The sequence below is a fragment of the Epinephelus fuscoguttatus genome, linkage group LG14 (assembly GCF_011397635.1).
Source record: "Epinephelus fuscoguttatus linkage group LG14, E.fuscoguttatus.final_Chr_v1".
Classification (NCBI taxonomy): Eukaryota; Metazoa; Chordata; class Actinopteri; order Perciformes; family Serranidae; genus Epinephelus; species Epinephelus fuscoguttatus.
In genome coordinates this window covers 15,335,501-15,358,666 of record NC_064765.1, presented here as the reverse complement: position 1 = coordinate 15,358,666, position 23,166 = coordinate 15,335,501, and the positions used below count along the sequence as shown (strand labels likewise).

General features: G+C 42.2%; 2 protein-coding genes across 3 annotated transcripts; both read left to right on the top strand.

Moving 5' to 3' along the window:
* Nucleotides 1-1,515: 1,515 nt before the first annotated feature.
* Nucleotides 1,516-8,842, top strand: fhl5 (four and a half LIM domains 5). The gene is made up of 6 exons (XM_049597062.1): nucleotides 1,516-1,608; nucleotides 1,793-1,973; nucleotides 2,194-2,368; nucleotides 6,001-6,170; nucleotides 6,338-6,524; nucleotides 6,682-8,842. The coding sequence occupies exons 2-6, from the start codon at nucleotides 1,812-1,814 to the stop codon at nucleotides 6,831-6,833; spliced, it is 846 nt and encodes a 281-aa protein (XP_049453019.1). The 5' UTR covers nucleotides 1,516-1,608; nucleotides 1,793-1,811; the 3' UTR covers nucleotides 6,834-8,842.
* Nucleotides 8,843-9,820: 978 nt separating this feature from the next.
* Nucleotides 9,821-20,767, top strand: si:ch211-266g18.9 (transforming growth factor-beta receptor-associated protein 1). Of its 2 annotated transcripts, none has more exons than XM_049596956.1 (11): nucleotides 9,821-10,628; nucleotides 10,813-11,007; nucleotides 11,203-11,357; nucleotides 14,162-14,244; nucleotides 14,393-14,740; nucleotides 14,870-14,927; nucleotides 15,009-15,152; nucleotides 15,327-15,461; nucleotides 15,551-15,695; nucleotides 15,764-16,181; nucleotides 16,292-20,767. In XM_049596956.1, the coding sequence occupies exons 1-11, from the start codon at nucleotides 9,941-9,943 to the stop codon at nucleotides 16,494-16,496; spliced, it is 2,574 nt and encodes an 857-aa protein (XP_049452913.1). In that variant the 5' UTR covers nucleotides 9,821-9,940; the 3' UTR covers nucleotides 16,497-20,767. The 2 variants fall into 2 exon arrangements, with proteins under 2 accessions (XP_049452913.1, XP_049452914.1); XM_049596957.1 differs by having other exon boundaries at nucleotides 15,764-16,185.
* Nucleotides 20,768-23,166: the final 2,399 nt, after the last annotated feature.

The window sequence follows — 23,166 nt, the reverse complement described above, 5'->3', positions numbered from 1 at the left end:
CAGAAGTCAGCTACATTAAGTGATTAAGAGGTGCTGATTTGATACATACGAAACATGCAAAAGTAACATACTTATTACTTATGCAAACATTTTCTTCTGGCAACTGCGTTGTGCTTATACCAAGCAGGAACCTCCAGGGCTGAAAAATGAAGCGAGTGCAAAAACTGCAGTTTGTTGAATGGCCACTTGAGGCTGGCTCCAAAAGCAAGGCAATCCCCATAGACCCCAATGTTAAAATGCCCAACTTTACAGCAGAAATAAACATGTTTCAGCCTGGTACAAAAAACGCTTTTGGTCTCTAGAGCTAACATATTCAAATATTGTCACCCCCGGTCGCTTCTGGCTCTAAAAATCCAAGATGGCGACGTCCAAAATCCCAAAACCATGGCTTTAAATCGGGCAACACGATGGTGGCTATGTCCATTAGGTTTAAGCAGTCCATGGTTTTGACCTTGTGTTATTTTCACATCATTATTTACCCATATCAAATATGGTATTCATAGTGTTTACGGTGTTCATACTATGTCCAGTATATCTATCTGCAGTTTGGGATGTTAAATGTAAATTGTTTTGTACCACTAACAATATGTTTGTGAGGGTTTTTTCAGGTAAAACTTTCTTTGATATTTCTTTTTCAAACCATATTTCAATGTTGGAATATAACCAAGCAGTAGTATAGAGAGCAGCGCTGGGTTAAAACAATCGATTTGTACTATTTAAAGTTGACCCAGTTTTCCATCAGTGCTGTATTGACTGTGTCCGTTGTTAATGCAATGATTTTTACAGTGTATCGCCTGTTATATTTTGTTCCTGTGCAACTGTACTAACTATGTGTTGTTAATGATGTGACAAGAGTATCGTTATCAGCAAATGGTCACCATCAAACTGTCATTTCTGCTCCACCTCCTCCATTTTGCCGTGGATGGATTGGACATCCACAGGCCCGCAGCTTCCCCCTTCTGAAGTGCTGCCAAGGCTCTCTCAATAGCTACTGAGAGGTCCTGGCAATATATAGTTCAGTACCTGGCAACCACAAAGCTGCTGGCGCCCACCTCTCATAAGCCATCTGCAACTGCTTGTGTGTGTAGCAGGCACTGATGAAGGCCACAAGTGTGCCCAGACACGTCACAGCATCCAAATGGCCAAGTATCTCTGCTGTGGCACAAATATCCATGCTGAAAAGAAAAATATTTTGCATCTTTAGGCTCAAATCTCATCTTTTACTGATGTGTATTTATGTGAAACTGATCAAACATTTGGGCCCTGACATTAGCTCCATTGTAGGCTGTCGTGCTTTGCAACAATAATCTGTTTGACAATCTGAAAACTGCTTTTTTCTTTGCTTTTACGCATCCCTGCAACAAAGCAACAATGATTAAATCAGTTCAAAGGCTGTGCGATCTGTGCACCATCAGCTCCCTTAAAAGGTGCAGAATGATGCAGGGGAGCATTGCCCCAGGAGATTATCGCTAATAAGAGGCCTAGTATTTATAGAAGATCCCCCCCAGTGGATCCCCCTAATCCTGCCTCACCCCTTTTCATCCCTGCCCCATCCCTGTGCCTGAACCGCACACTCTGCAGCCTCACCTTCGCCCCATATCCACCGAGGTAGACTTCTTTAATACAAAACTGCTTTTTTCGTATTCTTTTCAAAGCAGGGCGAAAACATTGCTTGGCCTCTTTGCTTGATGAGAGGGGAAGTGATTGCACGGGCTATTACAGGCCATTTTCCATCTTTCCTATTCTTCTCTATTGTCCAATTTTTCCTCCTCCTGCTCTCTTTGACCTGCAGCTAAGAAAACCGAACAACAATGTCCACCAGCGAGCGTTTCGACTGCCATTACTGCAAAGAATCCCTGCTGGGGAAGAAGTACATAATGAAAGAGGACACGCAGTACTGCACTAAGTGCTATGAGAACCTGTTTGCTAACTGCTGTGAGGGCTGCTCTTTAGCAATTGGCTGTAACAGCAAGGTAAGGAGGCACCAGTCTCACCCTCAGCGTATTGGCTTTGACGTCAGTAATGTCTAAAAATAAGAATAAATGTTATGTTTATTTGTATTATAACTTAAAGGTGAGAAACATTTTGATCACATTTTGACGTTAAAAAACACCCGCTCATGCACATTCTTAATAAATATCACGCCTTACAGAATATCCACAAGTGCATTAATTATGTGTCAAACATACACAGGACTTGTCCTACAAAGATCGTCACTGGCACGAACAGTGTTTCAACTGTGCAAAGTGCAGCCGCTCTCTGGTGGAAAAGGCCTTTGCTGCAAAGGATGATTTGTTGCTGTGCACTGAATGCTACGCCCACGATTATTCCTCCAAGTGCACCACCTGCAAGAAAACCGTCATGCCAGGTATGTCGTATGTTGGAATGAGGGTGGTGATGAAAAGCGCTAGACCACTGGTTCCCAACTGGTCCAGCCATGGGGTCCAGATTTCTCCTTAGTCATTAAGATCCTCAAGGTTCACACAGCTTAATAAATTTAGCGTCATACTTGCATTTGGCCATGTTGTTGAGCTAGCTTGCCGTCTCTGTAAAGTAGCTGTCTATTGCTTACTTACTCTACAGCAGGAAATGGCACCTCAAAATAAAAGCTTTGTGCCAGAAACAAATTATGTATGACATATTCTCACTTGCAGTCCATTCAGAATGGACCTGCGACCCACTTTTGGACCGCGACCCACCAGTTGGGAACCAGTGGGCTAAACGACATCATCTTAAATCTTTATCCTGATATACTGATTGTGGGGGGTTTTTTCCCCTCAAAAGGTCCATTAAGTCGCTGCTCTGGACCTTCTGATAGGCCTTTTTTCATGGAGGACATTTTGACTTGTCACATTAGGAGAAGCACAGGTGTAAGTAATATAATTAATGATGGCTGAATTCCATTGAGCTACTCTGATTTCGGGTTCCTGGCTCACTCTCACTCTTACTGGAGCATTTGAGTCGAGCCATCGTTAGTGTCATTACTAACACCTGTGTTTTTCCTGCTATGACAAGTCAGAATGTCTGCTGTGAGAAAGACCTGTTGACCAGAAGTCCATAAACGTCATGATCTTACATGTATTGATTCATTTCTAGCGCTCATCCTATCCTAAAACATTTTGGGAAATATACTTATATAGGGTTTACAAGTAGTCATGTGTTTTAGTAATTTACTAAAAATGCATTTGCAGTGTTTGTACAGTTCATTATTTATATATTTATGTTCACAATTTACATATTTACAATGTTACAATATTCGCAGCAGCATTGTCAAAAACAGTTAAATAATTTGCTGGATCTGCCTCAGTAAGGCCCAATTCCAATCCGATCCCTTACAGACTCACTGACTTAGAGGCGCGTTCATGTGAAGTGCGTGAGTGTGTGAGGGCTGTCCCATTGTCAAATCGTCAAGTTAGAGAGTCAGTGAGTGAGCCCTTTATGCCCCTTTACTGTAGGTCAGCATCGATGCGGACTTACGGTAAGGAAATTACCCACAGTTCATAGCGTTGTGACGTCAAATACAGGGGTTGCCCTCGGAACGCCGGAAGTGTTATTAAAAAAAAAAAAAAAAAAAAAAATGAAAACACGGTCGGCAGATATGCAAACGGTAACGTTATGGAAGGAGAGCAAAAAAAAAAAACAGCTGGCTAAACAATGAAACATTACATTAACAAAGATTTAAGATGGTACATAAACACACATGACGTCAGAGGAATACCAGTGGTTATATTCCACACACAAAGAATAGCCTATATATCTATATCTATATCTATAAATAGATATATAGATATATCTATATATAGAACACAAAGAATATATATCTATATATAGATATATATTCTTTGCGTGTGGAATATATGCTGACAATAACCGATAAATGATCACGCCCAGAAGCACCAGTGTCAACAACATTTTGTAGAGAGGGGAATAAGTGCTGTCCCATTCCTATCTGTAGCATCCGGAGCCCTTTCAGACTCTCACACTCAATCACTTACAGCTGACGTCAGTTAAGTCAGTGAGGGTTCAGGGCTTGAGTCTTTGGGGCCGGATTGGAATTGGGCCTAATTCTCACACACATTCACCTCAGTCTTAGTCCTTCTAGCTTCTCATTGGTTAATTAAGAGACATGTGACCCATAACAAGGAAGTGTAACTAGGAAATGTGGTTGTTGTGAAGCTGCTGAAAATTGGTGCTAACATCGAACCCTACACTTATTTGCTTTTTATGCATAGAAAATACTTATTTTTTCCAAACTTTGGTTACAAATTTGTTAAAATTTGTGTAAGAAAGCACTTCTTCTCCAAGATAATCCATCTACTTGACAGGTGTGGTACATCAAGATGCTGATTAAGCTGCATCATGACGACACAGGTGTGCCTTGGGATGGTCACTATAAAAGGACTCTCTAAAATGTGCACTTTGATCCCACAACACAATGCCACAGATGTTACAAGCTTTAAGGGAGTGTGCCATTGGCATGATGACTGCAGGAGTGTCCACCAGAGCTGCTGCCCATGAACTGAATGTTCATTTCACGACCATAAGCCCTCTTCAATATCATTTCCATAAAATTGGCAGCACATTCAACGGGCCTGCAGTCAGCATGCCACTGGCATGACCCCATAAAACTCCCTTAAAACTTTAAACTCTGTAGGAGCCTGAATGAAGCTTCACATTTGTAACCTTTAAGGTTATAAGGGTAATATGATTGTTGTATCAGTGGAGTTCAGTGGAGAGAGGAGTCATAGCCTACAGTTTCTGACCGCCTCTCTTATATCTTTTACCTTTTTATTTACCTATTTTTTCTGGATAATTTTGAATCTGAACATGGATGATTGTCTTTGTACCATCTTTGAGTTTTGAAGCAAACTGTTAAACTTCATCAAGTGGTCTGGTGAATTTTTTTGCATGTGTATTAAGATGAAGGGGATGATTAGAGCGTCAAGCTATGGCTTTACTGATTGGAAACCTACACAGTTTAATCAGCATCTTGATGTGCCACACCTGTCAAGAGGAGGGATTATCTTGGAAAAGGAGAGGTGCTCATAAACAAAGTTTTAACAAATTTGCAAACAAAAAGTGAGAGAAATTAGTCTTTTGTGTACATACAGTCTTGGATCTCTAACCTAAACATGTGAAAGATGGGACCAAAAACAAAAGTGCTGCGATTAAATTTTTGTTAAGCGTATTTTCTTGATTTTTTAATCGTACAGAAACCAAAGTGTAAAGGCAACACGTTGTGGTTTTATGGGACAAGAATGCAAATAGGCATATTTCCCAAAATGTCAGACTATTCCTTTAATTACAGTGTGACCAGTTAATGATTGAGGACTTCTGGACTGTGAGCTGATTGGTTGGTTAAACCTCTGGTTAAATGGTTTTGTATCGCTAATTCATTCCATCATAGTGCCCTAATATTTGCATTTACATCATTTCACCAGAAACATGTCCCAAAAAAGGGGTTTTAAGTCCCGTGAGACATCATGAGGGCTGGACCTGGCTCCTGGCCTATTGTTTATTGTTGCAACTCTTAATTTGGACAATTTATTTAAAAGAGATGCACTACAAGTGAAAATGGATAAGAAATCTGTATCAGTAATGCAGTAGATTGGCTTTATTATCCAGTCCTAAAGGTGATGATGGTGATAATGATGGACAGCGATAACAGTAATGAGTTTTGCAGCAAAGAAAACCAGGCTTAAAGTTGAGATTGTACTTTTATTCTTGACCTTGAGAACAGTAGCTGACAAAGCAATCTCACTACAGAAAAATGTGACATGCATATGTGCAGAAAACTCACATAAAATGAATTCATATTAAAATATAAACATTTAAATTTAGACAGCGATGCAGTGTCTTCGTCTCCCCAAATTATTTCCAAGATAATTAAGATTGCACGCTCCTCTCCCCGCAGATGAAGCAGGACTATTTTGGGCCTCAGTGTGTTTCCGTCATAGAGGTACCATATGCTGACTAAGCTGCTCTTGTCCCCTGTGCCAGGATCCCGCAAAATGGAATACAAGGGGAACAGCTGGCATGAGACCTGCTTCCTGTGCCACCGCTGCCAGCAGCCAATAGGAACCAAGTCCTTCATCCCAAAAGACAGCGGCTACTTCTGTGTGCCCTGCTTCGAGAAGCAGTTTGCCTACCAGTGCTGCGCTTGTAAGAAGGTAGAGTTACATCTGAGTGTTTTATATGTATTGACTGCTGCATTAAATCCCCCTGACGCTGGGGTTTTAATATTACTCACACAGTGACTGCATAATAAAAGGATGCATAGTAAGAGGAGTGTCTGTGTGTGTCTCTTTCCTTCGCTGTGGATTTGTGTTACCTCCAGGCCATCACAACAGGTGGAGTGACCTACCAAGACAAGCCCTGGCACCGTGAGTGTTTCCTATGCATCAGCTGCAGGAAGCAGCTGTCAGGTCAGCGCTTCACCTCCAGGGAAAACTACCCCTACTGCCTCGAATGCTTCAGCAACCTGTATGCAAAGAAGTGTGTGGGCTGCACCAAAGCCATCACCAGTGAGTCACTCATGTTTTCATTCACTCTGACATGTGGTTCATATTTAAGGCCGTCATTTGCATATGTGTAGGACCTGTCAGACTGTCAAGGTGAAGATGTTGCATTAACCTATGTAAAGCACATTATGTTAATACATGGCTCTTTTGATGTGTGCAGGTCTGGCAGGGGCCAAGTACATCTCTTTTGAGGAGCGCCAGTGGCACAGCGAGTGTTTCACCTGCATGCAGTGCTCTGTGTCACTGGTGGGACGCGGCTTCCTCACCCAGCGCGACAACATCTTGTGCACCGACTGCGGCAGGGAAAAGTGACCTTTCCATTATCCCAATAACAATCAGAGCTCCTGTCCTGATACAGATATCTCTATGAATATTTCTTCTTCGCATGCCTGGTACATAAACAAACTCTGAATGTCAGATGCTTATTTTGGTGTTACATATGACCATCAGTTCTCTCACATTGCCCACACACACAAAAACTGTGATGTTTCCATAAAGATAAACATGTATCTTTATAATCAGGGCGCTATCGTTGCACTGTTGATGAATATATTCTTTATTGAAATGAAAAATGCATGTTTTTTTCCCACATGCTTTTACTAGAGCTGACTGCGACTGGTCATTCTGGATTAATTGATTGACAGAAAATGTATTATGTTTTAGAAAAGTGATTAGGGCCTGTGTCCACATAGCGTTTTTCTTTGGCAGAAAAGCTGTGGCAGGGTGTTAGGGAGCACTTGATCCCAGCACTGCGTATCAGTTTTGTTTCTACGACAACAATATCTTACCCTTAATTATAGCTAGGTAGCAAACATAACGCTGCATTAACAGAGGGCTGACTACACTACAACTACAAGCTTACAACACTCACAGTGTTTAAAGCATAATACTCACCAGCAACACTCACATCACATCAACACATTCTCAGTCCGACCTTGTTACGTACTGACGTTTGGTCATGGACTTTTCATGTCCAGATATGACGTGAAAGATACCCTGGGTGCGTTGGATGTTAATGTTCTGGGACACTGTGTCAACTTCAGCCTGTTACATGCATTGTCTTCTTTCAAAATACACTTCAGATTTCACAGGAAATTTACTGTTTACATACAGTCTCTTTCAAAATAAACGCACTACATCAGTACAACAACACAAATTTACTCTTTTTTTTTCCTCCTACAACTAATGCACGTGGTTAGGTTTAGGAAAAAAGAACAGGGTTTGGCTTTAGAATCTTACGGGATCTGAGCACCGCTCTCACGGGTGAAGGTTGGTGTTTGATGGACCTATCGGCCACCCCTCCAGCCTACCCTACTCGGACTTTTGCCGCCTTAGCTTTTGTTCTTGCCCCACTGCGTTTCCCCCTGAAGCCACTGAGCACCGTTAAACTAACATTGACCGGCCACGTATCATGCTGACGTTAAAGGATGGCTTTTTTCATCAGTGTCTGACGCTGCAAGTCACTGACCCAGCATCGGACTTTGACAACTTCAGAGTGAGATGGGGTAGATCATACAGCTTGGGATCGACAGTAGCTAAAGGAGCAGCAGTGACGATATCGGAGCATTTATGATGCGCGGAAGGTGCATTCCAAAGCGAGAGCGATGCTGTCACTGCATGCAAGCGTTCTCGTGCACCTATTTTTCAAGGCATATAAGGCATAAACAAAGTTCAACTTTTGGAACACAGCAACATGCACTGCATGTCATGTGATGAGGAACAGCCAATTACAGCTTACGCATATCTCTCCTTTCTTCTGTTAATTATGAATATACAGGAGAAGATGATCATTTTAATGCAGGGCTACCCAGAGCTTTACATCTCTCCCACTGACAACATTTTAGGCCTGATAAACACTGAAAAAACAACACCTGGAAGAAGATCAGCTGCGCACTGTGGATTTCTAATAAATAGGCTATGATAAGGTGCTAGTTATGGTTACTTAGCAAGTTCAGGCACAACTTCCTGCCATGCCCTTAACAGTTGGCACAGAGTAGACACAAGAGTATACCCTCCAGCACCCGACCTTGCATTTACCAGGCAGTAAAAGATATAGCATGTGGCTTGGGCCTTCAGAGATTTTCAACTAGAAGCACTTGGAGTGGCCATACAAAAAAGCTGTAGCACTCCGAAAAAGAGCTTTAGCAGAGAATTTATTCTCTGTTTCCTGCCCATTCAATTAAAATACTGAGAGAGTGCTGTGGAAAGTGGCACTCAGAAAAAAATGCAATGTGGACACAGGCCTTTCACTGTTTTAATCTTTTTTCAAGCAAAAATGTTAAACATTTGTTTGTTTCAGCTTCTTGTGAGTTAGGATTTAATCCTTTTCTTTGTCTTAAATGACAGTAAACTGAATTTGTTTGGATTTTGGACTGTTTATCAGATAAAAAAATGTATGTTGAAAATGTCACTTTGGACTTTGGGGTCTTTTTTCCTATTTTCTAACACTATGGACAAAAATATTAATTTTTAATCAAGAAAATGATTTTAATTTTTGAAGAAAACAATCCATAGTTGCAGCCTCCAAACATATTTCCCTCCACCACTGGCCTGACTTTCATTACACATACTGTATTTCTGTTGTATGCTTAGTATACATTATTATAATTGCCTATATAAATGTATTCACACTGCGGGAACAATTAATGATGCATGATTTATGCTTCTCTCATGTGAAATACTTCACACACCAAAGGTTGTTCCAGTAAAGAAGAGGCCTGCTGTTGCTCATCTTAATGTATTATTCTGCTCCAACAATGCCATCCTGAGGAGGAGTCTGCACACGTCCGTTTACGACAGACAAAGTTCAGCCTTGACAAATTTAGCCGTGATAGTAGGTTTGAAATCCACATCTTTTTTATGACCATTTTTTCCCGTCTCAGTCACTATTTAGACAATCATTGCTATAAAACAAACCTCTTGTGCGCCTCTTGACCTCATTGCACCCGGTTCATTCACATTGTAAACAAACCAAGAGCGACCATATATGGTTTGATCAGCAGATCACTTGCTCCTCTACTTGTCCATTATCCACTCACCAAAGCTCCACTTTGGTCCACGCAAAAGCCAAGAATACAAGGCACTGTAACTGTGGGCACCCCAAAATATCTGTCCTCTTCACCATACCTATTGTTTTGACACTGGTAAAAGTTGGTTTTCTTGGTGAGGCCGTTGGATGAGTTGTGCAAGTGTCCTCACATGGCAGGATAAGCGGGGCAAAACTGCTGACACAGACTTCCTGTCAGGACACAGTCACATGGGGAGGTGAAGCTACTTTACACTTCATAAACTTCTAGAGGAATGAGAGTGGAAGGGAGAGCAGCAGAGAGGTAGGGACGTCTTATTTGGCATATTTCATTGCAGATCTGTACCTACCTGTATTTTACCTTGCAAAAATCAAACTTTCTTAAATTTCTGCAATGGCTTTTAGAGCTTTTACACAAACACATATCTATGAAAAGCAATCAGCCCCTAAAGAAAAGGACAAATCTAGCATCCAGTGCCTTGAATGCTATGACCGAAATGTGTATATAGGGACCAAAGATGCAACAGTCCAGCATCTAATTCTTCCTAGTAGCACAAATGCAGACCTGAGTCCAGGCCAGAGCAAAATAAGAGAGGGCAAGGCGAGAAAACTAGGCTCAAGCAACCAAGTAACCCAACTGAGAGTAGTCCCACTTTTCAACCATCTGCTGGTCCTGTGGGACCGGAGCGTTACTGCCCTCAACATGTTCTCCTTAGAGCCCGTTCATGCTTTGAAAAAGATCCAGCACGTGTCTTTATTCGAGGTGCGCGACTCATCGCTCTCAGCCCAGGCAGCATGTGTGGAGATGGTGACTTCGTCCAGCCGCAGGAAGGTGATCCGGATCCACGTGGTGGGAGTGGACAGGTGGGAGGTTGTAAAAGAAGTCCCTCTGCTCCAGGACCCTGTGGCCTTGGCGGTAGATGGTGCCAGTGTGTGTGTGGCGACCAGCGACAGGTATCTGCTCTGTGATACTGAGACTGGGAGCAGCGAGGAGCTCTTTCCTCACGATCACAGCAGGCAGCGCGTCATTGTTACCTCAGTGGGACGGGGGGAATTCCTCCTGAACGGGCCAGGATCTCTGGGTAAGAGCTGCCAAAATGTTTATGGTAGATGTTGTTTGTCATGTTGTCGAGCACAGACCTCCTCATGTGCTTCCTTTCCTAAGAAGCTATACAGTTAATCATCTCATATCACTCCCCCATATATCTTTGTAGCCAGAGGGTATTTATTTTGCCAAGATATCATTACTCCATCCTCATCCCTCAGGCATGTTTGTGATGAAGACAGGGATATGCCAGCGCCCTCCCCTGCAGTGGCCTCAGGAGGTGCTGGCAGTCGGAGTATGTTTCCCTTACATCCTAACCCTGCAGCCCCAAGTGCTGTCTGTCTACAGCATGGTAGATCAGCAGCGCAAACAGACTGTGAGTCTCAGCGGAGGAAAGGGTCTCCTCTCCACATCAGGTAAACCAGGCAACATCAATTCATCACCTAATCTTGGCAGATTGCAGACCGAAAAAGGCTGTCACACTGCGGTTTTGTCTTTTAAAGATGTCGCCGTGTCTGTCTCAGTTTGCACTGATTCAGTCAATCATCCTTGCAGCTACTGTTCCTCCTCACTGTGTGTTTCTGAAAAACCAAAAACAAATCTCCCCTCAGATGGTGTGTTAGCGTTCACAGAGAGAGACATTTTCAGCCTGCGTCTGGTGCCAGTCGAAGAGCAGATCCAGGCACTTGTACAGGATGAGAGGGTTGAGGAGGCATTGTCGCTGCTGGATGGAGTTCAAAGCCATCGTCCACTTGACTCATTCAAGGTGAAATTTGATTTATACACACAGAAGCACAACATGTACCTGCTTCGAAATCTAGATTTCTAACAAGTACGTTCTTCTTCTCAAGGGTCATAAAATAATTAAGCGACACAGACAATTTCTCCCTTCTTCTTTCCTTCCTTTCCTTTCATGTAAAGTGTAAAACAATCACCCAACAATTCTCCCCACAAAGGCAGTAACTACAAATTTAGCAAAATTGAGCTACAACCAGACAATGCTCTCTCATAGCTAAGTAACAAAATAAGTTGGTTTCCACTGACTTTCAAAACAACATAAATGATTGTCCCCAAAGCTACATATTCTCCTCACGGTCGCAGTTTTAAACACGTCCGTAATGTTATGAAACAGTCATCGTTACGCTGTAAAACTTTGTGCTTACGTTAAGGCAAAAAAAAAAACCTTGGTCATTAGATTTAGAAAAAACATCATGCTGTAAGTAAGTAAGTACTTTTGATGCTAACAAAACGTTCACATCGCATACGTCACTATGGTAGTGTGCATCACAAACTAGCATATTGTGCTATGCTGTTATTAAAAGAAGTCAACTGGCCACAAACACTGGTCTCGTGGCTGAAAGTCCCGTGCTTGTTTGAACCATCCATCCTCCATTTTTTTCTATGTTTTTTATACTACCTTGTAGTGATGTGATGTTCGCGAACGAGCCGAGTCTTTGAACCGGCTCTTTGAAGTGAACAAGTGAACCGGCTCTTTAGAGTGAACGAGCCGGTTCCTAATTTCTTTGTTTTTTGCTTTAATTTTCTCTCTATCCATTCATTTCAGATTATTTGATCCGGAACAAGTTGAGAGAGACTAGTTTGTGAGGGAGAAAGACAGTGCAGCCGCTCACGCGTTCACTTCAAAGAGCCGGTTCAAAGACTCGGCTCATTTGCGAACGTCACATCACTAGTGCAGCATGATCACGTGATGCGATAAATCAGCAATACGATTCGTCGTTGAACCCAACGATCAAACGAACCGCATCTTTGAACCGGCTCTTTGAAGTGAACGAGAGCCAAAGAACTGGCTCTCACAAGTGAATGAGAAATCCCATCACTACTACCTTGCCTCTATTCCTCCTCTGCTCCTGTAGTAATTACTATGAGCACTAGAGGGCGTCGCGCTACAATAAACTTAGGCATGGGTTGTAATAAGCTGCTTGCAAAGTCAACATATGACCGTTTTTTTTGGCAAGAGAGACCTGGATCAGATTTAGTTTTTTTTTTACCATATGTGTCATTATTTGCTTAGCATACTTTGCGGTAATTGCTAATGTCAGCATGCTAACATGCGCACAATGACAATTCTAACATGCCTAAAATTTTTAGAATGTTTACCATGTTCACCATCTTGATATAGCATAATGTAGCAAATATTAGCAAGCAATTACCACTAAACACAACGTATTGCTGAGGCTGATGGAAATGCTGTTGGATGAAAACTCTGGGCTCATCAAAGTGATAAAAATTAATCCAAAGGGATATGAGTGTCTGGTTCAAAAGTCATGGTAATCCATCCAATAGTTGTTGAAATATTGAAACTCAAAACCCACAAATGTTGACTTCGTTTTGGGGCTAAAGTAAAAAAAAAAAGTCCCAGGATCACCAAAGTCACTTGGTGTGGTTGGGAAAACATGAACGTCTGTCCAAAATTTCATGGCAGTCCCATAGAGTGTAAAAATAATGGATGTAGCCACAGGGATGTCACCCAGTGGTTTGTGAACTCCCATTCTGAAGCCTCTAGTCTGACATTTTGGTTGTCACCATCTTGGTTTTTGGTCCCAGATGTGACCAAAGTCACTTACTGTAGGTATTTTTATGAGATGATGAAGCTGGGTTGAAGCGATACATAACTATGAGCCCAAGAACACTATCCACAGACAGCTTGTCACTCAAGGCAGCCCCATTCTTAATTAGGCATAACTTTAAGCCTTAATAAAACTCAAACGGGTGAGTTATATAAAAATTCACCTTAGTACTGTTGTCATGAAGCGGGAAATTAGCTTAAGAGACCAAAACCGGCTGCAAACATGTTTATTTCTGCTGTGAAATTGGGTGTTTTAACATGGGGGTCTGTGGGGATTGACTTGTTTTTGGAGCCAGCCTCAAGTGGCCGCTGGAGGAACTGCAGTTTCTGGCACTTAAATGTTTATTTTTCAGCCCAGGAGGTTGTCGCTTGGGCAGTCTATCCACTGGTTGTTGAGATCAGTCCGATCAAAAGTGGTGGATTGACCAACCGACAAACATTTCTAGCATATCAAACCCTTTTTACTCACCTTTACTTTTTCCTGTCTTGCCCTGCCGGCAGTCAGTGCTGCTATAATATCACTATTACATAGATTCATACACACCACAGATGCATACATAATATGCATGCATTACAACCCCAGCTGGCGTTGCATCATAGCGTCTGACTTTAATATTTCATCAGTGTAGAACAGATTGAACCAGGATGCCGAGGCGTAGGCTGACTACACTGTTGTGAGCTGCTATTGTAGCTGTATTCCAGTTGGATGAATGCAACTGAGGACAACAGATGGTGTCTGAGATTTAGTGTAATCTGTGCCATATCTCAGGTTACAGGTTAGAGGTGAGGATGTCGCAGCTAACACACTGATGAGTCAGTTATAATTTGTCTGGTTCTGTGCTGTTGTGTTTTTAAAGCGTCTTAAAGTGTAGGAGAAGTCACACAGTTTTTGCTTTAATGATTTCAGCTCATATGTTGGTGATGTGAATATGATTGTGCAATGTGTGCCTGGTTTTAAGAGAGAGTTTTTTTTCTACTGGCAGGAGCTGCAGAAGGCCATCACTTGCCTGGCTGGATTTGTTCATTTTTACCAGGAGGGTTTTTCCGAGGCCAGAGATCTCTTCATGTGAGAGTAAAACCCCTTTCACGACACTCCAAATTCAAAGCACGCAAAGTAAATCACAGCAAACTGTGCAGTAATACGTGAACCTTGCAAACAGAGTGTCCTCTGCTGGAGTCTAACACAAATCAATACTCATTACCCACCTAAACAGCACAGGTGAGCTGGACCCCAGAGAAATCATCCGCCTCTACCCAGACATGCAGTGGTGTCTCAGCGAGGACTTTCAATCCCAGCTTGATCAAGTGAACAAGGGCAGGGATCTCCGGGTGCTCCGCCACGAGGACAGGAACACATTTCATCATTACCTGGTCTTTCTGGGAGATTTTCTCAGAGCAGTCAGAGGGACGGAGCAAGGCCTGAAGTGTGTTCAGGAGGTGGACTGCGCCCTCCTGAGGCTGTACGTAGAACTGGAAGATGCTGAAAATCTGCAGCAGCTTGTAGCATTCCCCAATGAGTGCAGACTGAAATACTGTGTTCCTGTTTTGGAGCAACACAACAGGTGAAAATTAAACTATCATTTGTTGGACAGGTGATTTCTAATCATAGATATGTTAAAATATTCTTGAAAGAAAATACATTTTGTCTAATTTGCTCAATTTCTGACAGATCACTTGCTGTTTCATCCCAGATTTTTTGCATTAGGTTCCCTCTATCAAAGCCATGGAAGTCAAATTGATGCCATTAAGGTACAACCTCCCCCAAAGAACACATTTTATATAAATTTAATACATAAAAGTAGTGTGTTTTAGCCTGTTATGTTCTTCCAGACTTGGGTGAAAATCGCAGATGGCCTCCACAAAGACCCCTCTTGCTCAGATGTATATGGACACATAGTGTGGACTCTCAGTCAGCTGCAAGACAGAGATGCTGTGTGGAAATTTGCAGATTGGACTCTTCAAAGCAATCAAGAGGTGCATTTTCCCTTTTTCATGCTCTGAACTGCAGAGGGCAGAGTTGCACAATACAACAGTGTGTTACAGACATAAAGACACAACAAAATGCCACCCATTAACTAAACTGCCGTGCTTAAAAGACAATTACCGCTAATGAAATGTCCAGTAACAGTTGTCCTTTATTTGAAACAGATAGGGGTGCAGATTTTCAACAAGCGTCACCCACATGATCAATTTGAGACACAAGATGTCCTCGCTCTCCTGGAGAAGTACCCACTGGCGCTGCTTTTGTATCTTGAGTTCTTAATCCATGATTTGAAGAGTGAGGTGGGTACAGCAGCAGCAGCGACCTAATCTAATATCCCTGGCTCCTTTATTAAATGCACCGAGACATGATCGGTGTAATCTGCCCCCAGGAGGAGAGACATCACAACCGTCTGGCCCTGGCATATGTTACTCAGATGCTGCAAGAGGAAGAGGAAGCAGATTTGAGGGAGACCAGAGGGAAGTTGCAGCAGCTGCTATGGGAATCCAAGTTCTACGACATCTCCGCTGTGTATGGTGTGTGGATGCCTTATAAGAGCATAAACCATTACTGAGTGGTTACTAAATTATGTTTCTCACCACAGAGAGTGTCAAGTCAGCAACCCTGCATACAGAGAAAGCGATTCTCCTGGGGAGGAGCGGTCAGCACTCTCAGGCACTGCAGGTGCTTGTTCACGAGAAGGGAGACCTCCAGGCTGCAGAGGCCTACTGCTGCAGGGCTGCCCAGGGCCGGGACTCCCAGTTCAGGCAGACCCTGCTGTTCACCCTGCTTCAGATCTACCTGAGCTCGGAGGATCTCACCAGCGCTGCTGTGGATCTTCTCAACAACAACCCTGGAGTCTTTGCAACAGAGAGGATCATCCAGCTGCTGCCCGATTCGTGGTCTGTTCAACTGGTCTCTCAGTTCTTAATTGGATCCCTCAGAGAGACCTTCCACCAGAGGCGGATGGCGAGGCTGCAAAAGGCTTTGGGCCAGGTGGAGCTCATGCGGCACAAGGTCATGTGGGTGAGGTCAAAGGCATATTTCACATTTTTTCCGCTCCATGAACATTGCGTGTATTCTTGTTTTCTGTTTTCTGAACTCTGTTGCCCTTTCCCTCTGTCCTCTGCAGATGCAGGCCTCAAAAACAATGTTCAGACTGGACAAGGGGCGGAAGTGTAAGGTATGTCAGGGAGACCTCACAGAGCCACAGTTTGCCTGTAACCTCCACAGCGAGCCGGTGCACACCAGCTGCACTGGCCTTTCATCATCATGAAGACGCCGATGTAGCAATCTATTGTTTGCTTATGCAAATATGTGCATCTCTGCACTCTTAAGATCACACTCATCTCTAGCCGGATAAGTGTCTGCGTCCTACCCAATCATTTTTCCAGATTACACTGTGTCATCTAGACAAACTCTGTACAAGGATTCAATTCATGCAACTTAGACCAGATACTTTGCCTAATTATAAAAAAGAAAAATACATTGTGTAAATAACTGGTTTCAAAATGCAAAAGAGCAAGCAGTGCACTTTTTCTGGGCGGCACGTCTGAGCCATTTCCTACAGACATTGTAGACAGTAATAGCTATAAAGTGGAGGACACTGAGGGACATATATTCACTGATCAGACAGTAGTGTTTAACATGGAAACCACCTGTGGTCAACCTGATGACCAGAGGGAATCTGACCATCTTCCATGGCTGTATATATGTATCCCCGCCATCCTGGTTTCCACTGACTGTGTATATTTGTCTACATAGAGCTGGAAATAGAAAGTCAACAACTGAGAGAGGCTGCACGTGAGAAACTTTTTTATTCCGCTCGTGCATTAATATACATTTAAAAAAAACACACAATTGCAGGTTTTAGAAATGAAAAGCAAACACGTCAAGGAAGTGCACAGTTTTGGGTCATTTCTGTTGTAGGTCCAGTGTGTGCGATTTAGGGGGATTTAGTGGCGACTAGCTGTGAGGACTGTAGCGTGCAAACAGGTTTTTACAGAGAGCTGAATCATCTGCAGAGGTCTCTTCCTCTCCAAAACAAGCAGACACAGTGATTTAAACACAGAATAAAGCACTTTCACATTACAAATCAGTATTTCTCCTACGCTGTCCGGCACATCGCAGAAAGCCAGTTTGCCCAGCACCTGATGATAGCTTAATGTGTGCTCACCTTATTTCAGATGCAGACATTCAGGAGGTTTTTACCATGAGTCAAATTGTCCGCAGAGGTCTCTCACCCTCCAAAACAAACTGACCCAGTGATTTAAACCAGTGGAAAACACCACAGAAGAAGGTGGTTTAAAGTTACAAATCAGTGCTTCGCCAACGCTGTTTGGCATGTCAGACATGTGCTACTAACCTAGCACCCACTAATCTGTTCTCACTTTTTTTCTCTGCTAACTTAAGATCTAGACATTTGGGATGTTTTTAGCAGATGCTGAATTTTCCACAGAGATTTCTTCTTCTCCAAAACAAACACACCTGTTGATTTAAAACAGTTAAAACAGTGAATAAAACAGTTTCATGTTACAAATTAGTGCATTTCTAATGTTGTTTGGCATCTCAGACATGCGCCGCTTACCTAGCACCTGCCTATCTGTGGTCACCTTTTTTCTCTGATAGCTTAAGATCCAGACGTTCAGGAGGTTTTTAGTGGAAGTTAAATTATCCGCAGAGGTCTTTTCCTCTCCAAAACAAATGGAGGTGGTGATTTAAACCAGTAAAAACACTGATCAAAACAGTTTCACATTAAAAAAAATCAGTGTTTTTCTCACACTGTGCATTGTAGAGAGGCTGTTAACTACGGTGGCTGACGCAAAGCCACAAATGGCCCTATCTAGAGCTAGTATTTGGTTTGTCCATTCTGGGCTACTGTAGAAACATGGCAGTGCAACATGGTGATCTCTGTAGCTGAGGATTAGCTCCCAATGTCAATGCTGCCCAGGGCATAGGCAGTATAGGCGAATGCTAAGGGCAGCGTCATCTGTAAATGGGGGAAGAAAAGAAAAGTTTATCTTTTACTATTTTTCATTAATACTACTATTATTTTGAAATATGACATAAGGCCACAACAATATAAGTATATAGCAAAGCCTACTAAACAATAGAAAGGCCTTTTTTTCTGGGTTCCTGCCGCCCCCCGCCCCCCCTTCCCAAGCACATTACACTTTACCTGCTCTCTGAGGGAGCTGGGTGAGTTAGCCGAGATCACTTGAACCCTGAAACACACTGTATTGTTATGTCAAAATGGCAAAAGCTCTCTAGTGCCCACTCAACAACCACTATACTACTGAGAGGAGGGTATGTTTAGAGAAAGAACTTGAATTCCGCAGAGCTTGTTTTCGTTACCTCGAATGGCTCACAGAGGTTGCATTGTTTTACATTGTGAAGCATTCAAGCTCTATTCAGTAAAAATTACCAAGGTGAAGGTAAATTATAACGTTCTCATGATGTGTTCAATGTAGTCTTGTAGCTCCAAATGTCCTAGGGCCACCCCTGCCCTTTGTAGATATAAATGGCTCAATTAAATTCAACACAGACACAATGTTCCTTTTTTCAGGTTATTACACACTAAAGGAAACATACTTATTATATAATTTTCCATTTCTGCCAGTCTATCCTAAATCCTACACACTGGACCTCTAATTTTTATAAGTGACCAAATGACATGTCTGTGCTGTATATGGAACATGAAATCAGAATCAGTTTTGACCGCCATCAGCCCTATATCATTAGAGAACATGACAGACGTGTACTCCAAATAAAGGCACACACAACTCCAGAGTGACCCCATGTACAGTATGGAAATCTTGTATAAACTTCAACACATATCATTAAGTCAGACGACAGTCAAGATGTACTTGTCTATTCCTGTCGTGATTTAGTCATTAGGGCTAACCATAACTGAGTATTTCTTTATCCTGATACATTTTTGGGACAGGAGTTAAGGAGACGCCTAAAGGAGCTGGAACAGTAACACTTGGCTGCACTGCTTGCAAGTTTTTTGGTGTAAGTTTTTGGCCTGGGGTGAGTGACTAATTGCAGTGTGGATAAATAGTGAATTATGAGCATGTTGGAAGGGATTATCTCTTTGTGATGCCACTGCCAAGATTTCTTCAGTTTTCCTCCACTAATGAGGTTTTTGTGGAGCTTTTTCATTGTTCTTACTGAGAGCTGGGTTCATTTAATGTTTCATAGTGTGGGTAACTAAGATTAAGCCTCACAAGCATACATGTGATTTAAGATTTGACCTGAAATTTCTCACTTGTAGTGTATAAATTTAACCTCCAATGTGACTCATATCAAAGAAAACCACATTCCTGGCTTTTCTGTTTCATGTGGCGTCAGGAAAAGACGCCACATCCACTCTTCCATATCGCCTCCTTGTAATTTTGATAATCTTTAATTTCAATCTACTGTTCAGTCATTGTGAGCACTCCTGGATAAACTGCTGAGAGGTATCAGTGCGGAGAAAAACACAAAGCAAAACTTCTTTCTGACTTGTTTGGAACGTGAAAGAGCCTCTGACAGTTTTTATGGACTGACTAAGGGGGCTGCCACTCTGTGACTGGCTGAGCTTTGGGCCGTGCCTGATGACCAGTGACCACTGGGTGGACCCGAGGGCCGGGATTATTCCCTCTCCTTCCCTCTCACGGACATCCTCAGGGAGCATTAATGTTGTTTTGAACACTTGCGGTCATGCTTTGCCTCAAAAACCTTTTTCTCATCTTTGATGTTGACCAACAGCCTTAGGCAACCAAAAGGTAAAAATATACAGACACAAGTACAAGTGCACCTTCTTCCACCTAAACTAAGACTCCAGAGAAACCTATTAGATGCATTTTAATGACTCTTTAATCTTTTCTCACCTCCCCCTCTTATTGTACGAAGCCAATAGCTCCTGTTGATGAGACTGCAACACTCTTGCAATCTGGAGCTGAGTGCATGAGTGGGCGGGGTCACTGCAGGGTACTCTGGGGTGCTGCAGGGTGCTCTGGGGTGCTGGCCAGATGGACATTTTACACATGAGGGGGAATGGATTGGATGCAAAAAGGAACAGTTATGTAGGAAAGTATGGTGGGGTATTCAGACTCTGGTCTCCTATTATAAATATCCATGCTGCCACAGAGGGAAAACAAGAACATTTTCTTCTTGTGCTTGTCTAAATTTAAGACAAAATGTCGTCTGTCTGGACTGTAGGACGTAATTGTTTACATGTTAGCATAGTTTTGTTTTTACACGGAGGAGGAGGGAAGTTACTGTGAGATGCAGAGGACTTTTTTTGCCCATAAGTTATGAATAATAAACCCCGGAAACCACAATCATCTTAGTAGTTTATTACTTTTACTAATTTTGCTAAAACTACTTATGAATGTGATTTTGAACTGATGACCTGTTTCAGAAAACAATGCATACCTCTGTTTGGGCTCCTGCTGTTAACTATTATCAAAAACACTGTATTTTTCATATGCTCAATACTTTATATGTGACTGGTGCTAATAGTCTGATCAAATCCCAAATAAATCTATTTGGATTTATGTTATAAAAGTTTCATAAAGGTTTGTTTATACGAGATCCAAAAGGGAATAAAGTTGACATCCTGTACATTTTTGTCAGTAAATTACATTTTGGAAAATAAACAGAATATATATTTGTACATTAGTATCATAGACCATTTTGACTGTCGCCATCTTGGATTTTTGGAGCCAGAAGTCACTATAGTTGGACAAGAGGGTGGAGATAACCTTAACGCTAGCTGCTAGCTTGGTTAGCATGGTGTATTTACAGCTGTGGTTGACAATGCTAATGCTAATGCTAATTTCCGCTAGTGAAAAACAGGCTTAAAACCATTAAAACAAAATGTAATTAAAAATTGGACATCTCCATCTTTTCATACAGGCCAAAGAGCAAGCCGTATCTCACCTGATGCACATAGCAAGAGCCCTCAAGGTCCCTGATAACAGCCAGCTCCTTTTTCATATTGGAGATACACTGGGATGGTGGGATGCTCCAACCCAATTACTTTGCCTACATCCAGGGCCCAGAAATCTGATGAATTGCTGTCAGCAGTCGGGTTGAGGGCAGTGACCGGAGCTGGGTTGTAGATTTGGGCACCGTACATACATATCTGATTCTTTAGAGGGTGTTAGTGCAACCAAATGCTGAAAAAGACTTTTTTTAGGTGGCCAAAATGCTACATCTAAAAACACACCAAAAGAGCGCCTACACATTTACGCCTATCCCTGTGAATCTGGGGTTACACTGTGGCTACTGTAGAGATGTGGTTGATCTCCAGGGAGTCGTTAAAGTAGAATGGATGAACACCAGACAAACCTCCTACACTCAAGCAGTGCATCTGGTTTGTCCAATGTAATTGTGATGTTCATACCAAATAAAATCTAATAATAATAATAATACCTCAGCTGTAGTTTTATTGTGGGCTGACGTTGTTGTAGCACAGGTCAGCATCCAAAAAGAGGTTTATAACACAAAACTCGTGACAACAGCTCAGACAGTCATCTCCCCTAAATGAAATTAAAGCTCCAACTTCCAGAAGCGGGAGCATGATGTCACCGTGTTGGCTCCCAAGAGGTGATCATTACACTGTGTTACCTAACCAATGTTGATGTTGTGGTAGCGACATGTCATGAGCAGGAAAATTAGCGACAGAGACCAGGCTGTAAACATGTTTATTTCCACTGTAAGGTTGGATATTTTATCATGGCCGTCTAAGGGGATTGACTCTCTCTGAGACAGCCTCAAGAGGCCATTAGAGGAACTGCTGCTTGATCAATATCTTATATGAAATCTGAAATACTTAATTTCCATATTTTGTCACTTTAATCAAATATGCAAGCTCGGTTTGTGTCTTCGTCTGTTTCTTGTGGTTCCATTTCTGTCTCTCTCTTGTGTCTGTGTGTCTGAGCGTGGCTCTCATCGGTCCTGCTACCAATTTACCTGCTCACCGGAGAGCCATCCACCAATCAACCCCTCCAGTCCAGTGTCCACCAGATCGTTCAGTCTACCTTGCGGTACTAGGTACGGCCTGCTTGTTTCTCTGTGCCTCAGATCCACACTCACCGGTCACCCGTTCGCCTGCCACTCCAGCCTGCCAGTCTGTTTCCAGCCCTGCTCAGCCTGCCTACCCTGTTTCCCCCCAAGTGCCCTGGTTCAACCCAAGACACCCCTTCTTGCCTTATTGGAAATAAATCCACAAAACTGAACAGCTGTCTGAGTCACACTTTTGGGTCCAGTTCTCACTATACTACACAACAGTATGTGGCAAAAGGGAAAGTGCTTTATTTAAAGGGGAACACCACGCAAATGAATAATTCCAATATGTTTTATCCAAGGCCTATAAGTCCAGTCAATATTTGTGAACACAAGCTTCTCCCTCTCAACTGTAGTGTTCTCAGTGCTGAAACAGAAAATGTACCAGTGTACCCAGAACGCTTCCCTGTGTGCTCTCAGTGTTATCTAACATCTTTCTCAATTCTTTGTTTATGTAGCAGCTGCAGACTTCAAACCATATGATATCACAAATTTGAGTTTTAGCACTCTAATTTTTGGATTTGGGACAGAGTTGTTCATGTTTATTAATATTTTTGGACCGTCTTCGACCATAGGAATAACATATTTAAATTTTGAAAATGGGTGTAGTCCCCCTTTAAATACCCTACACACTGGGTTTTAAGAAAAAAATTATAAAAGAAAAACATTGTTGATTTAGTCATATGGTAGTGGGTTCTGTAAGAACTGATAAAGCCAATTTCAACAAAATACAAATGGTTAATGTGCCGTTTTAATATTTAATACCTACCTACCTTTAATAAGACAATTACTTGTGTAACACATGAAGATATATATTCCACACTTTGGCACCACGTCTAAAAAAAGACAACCTCAGGATCATGAAAATTTCATCAGGTACCTCACTAAATAAAGCCTATGGGAAAAATTGAATACACAATGCTTCTGTATGTATCATGCATCATATTTATA

Excerpts from the sequence above, each read along its gene's own strand:
- fhl5 (XM_049597062.1), top strand. The coding sequence starts at position 1,812 with ATGTCCACCAGCGAGCGTTTCGACTGCCATTACTGCAAAGAATCCCTG. Across the intron at positions 6,171-6,337 it reads AGTGCTGCGCTTGTAAGAAG|GCCATCACAACAGGTGGAGT; the intron begins GTAGAGTTACAT and ends TGTTACCTCCAG. Across the intron at positions 6,525-6,681 it reads CTGCACCAAAGCCATCACCA|GTCTGGCAGGGGCCAAGTAC; the intron begins GTGAGTCACTCA and ends TGATGTGTGCAG.
- si:ch211-266g18.9 (XM_049596956.1), top strand. The coding sequence starts at position 9,941 with ATGGCTTTTAGAGCTTTTACACAAACACATATCTATGAAAAGCAATCA. Across the intron at positions 14,741-14,869 it reads GTTTTGGAGCAACACAACAG|ATTTTTTGCATTAGGTTCCC; the intron begins GTGAAAATTAAA and ends GTTTCATCCCAG. Across the intron at positions 15,696-15,763 it reads CGACATCTCCGCTGTGTATG|AGAGTGTCAAGTCAGCAACC; the intron begins GTGTGTGGATGC and ends TTCTCACCACAG.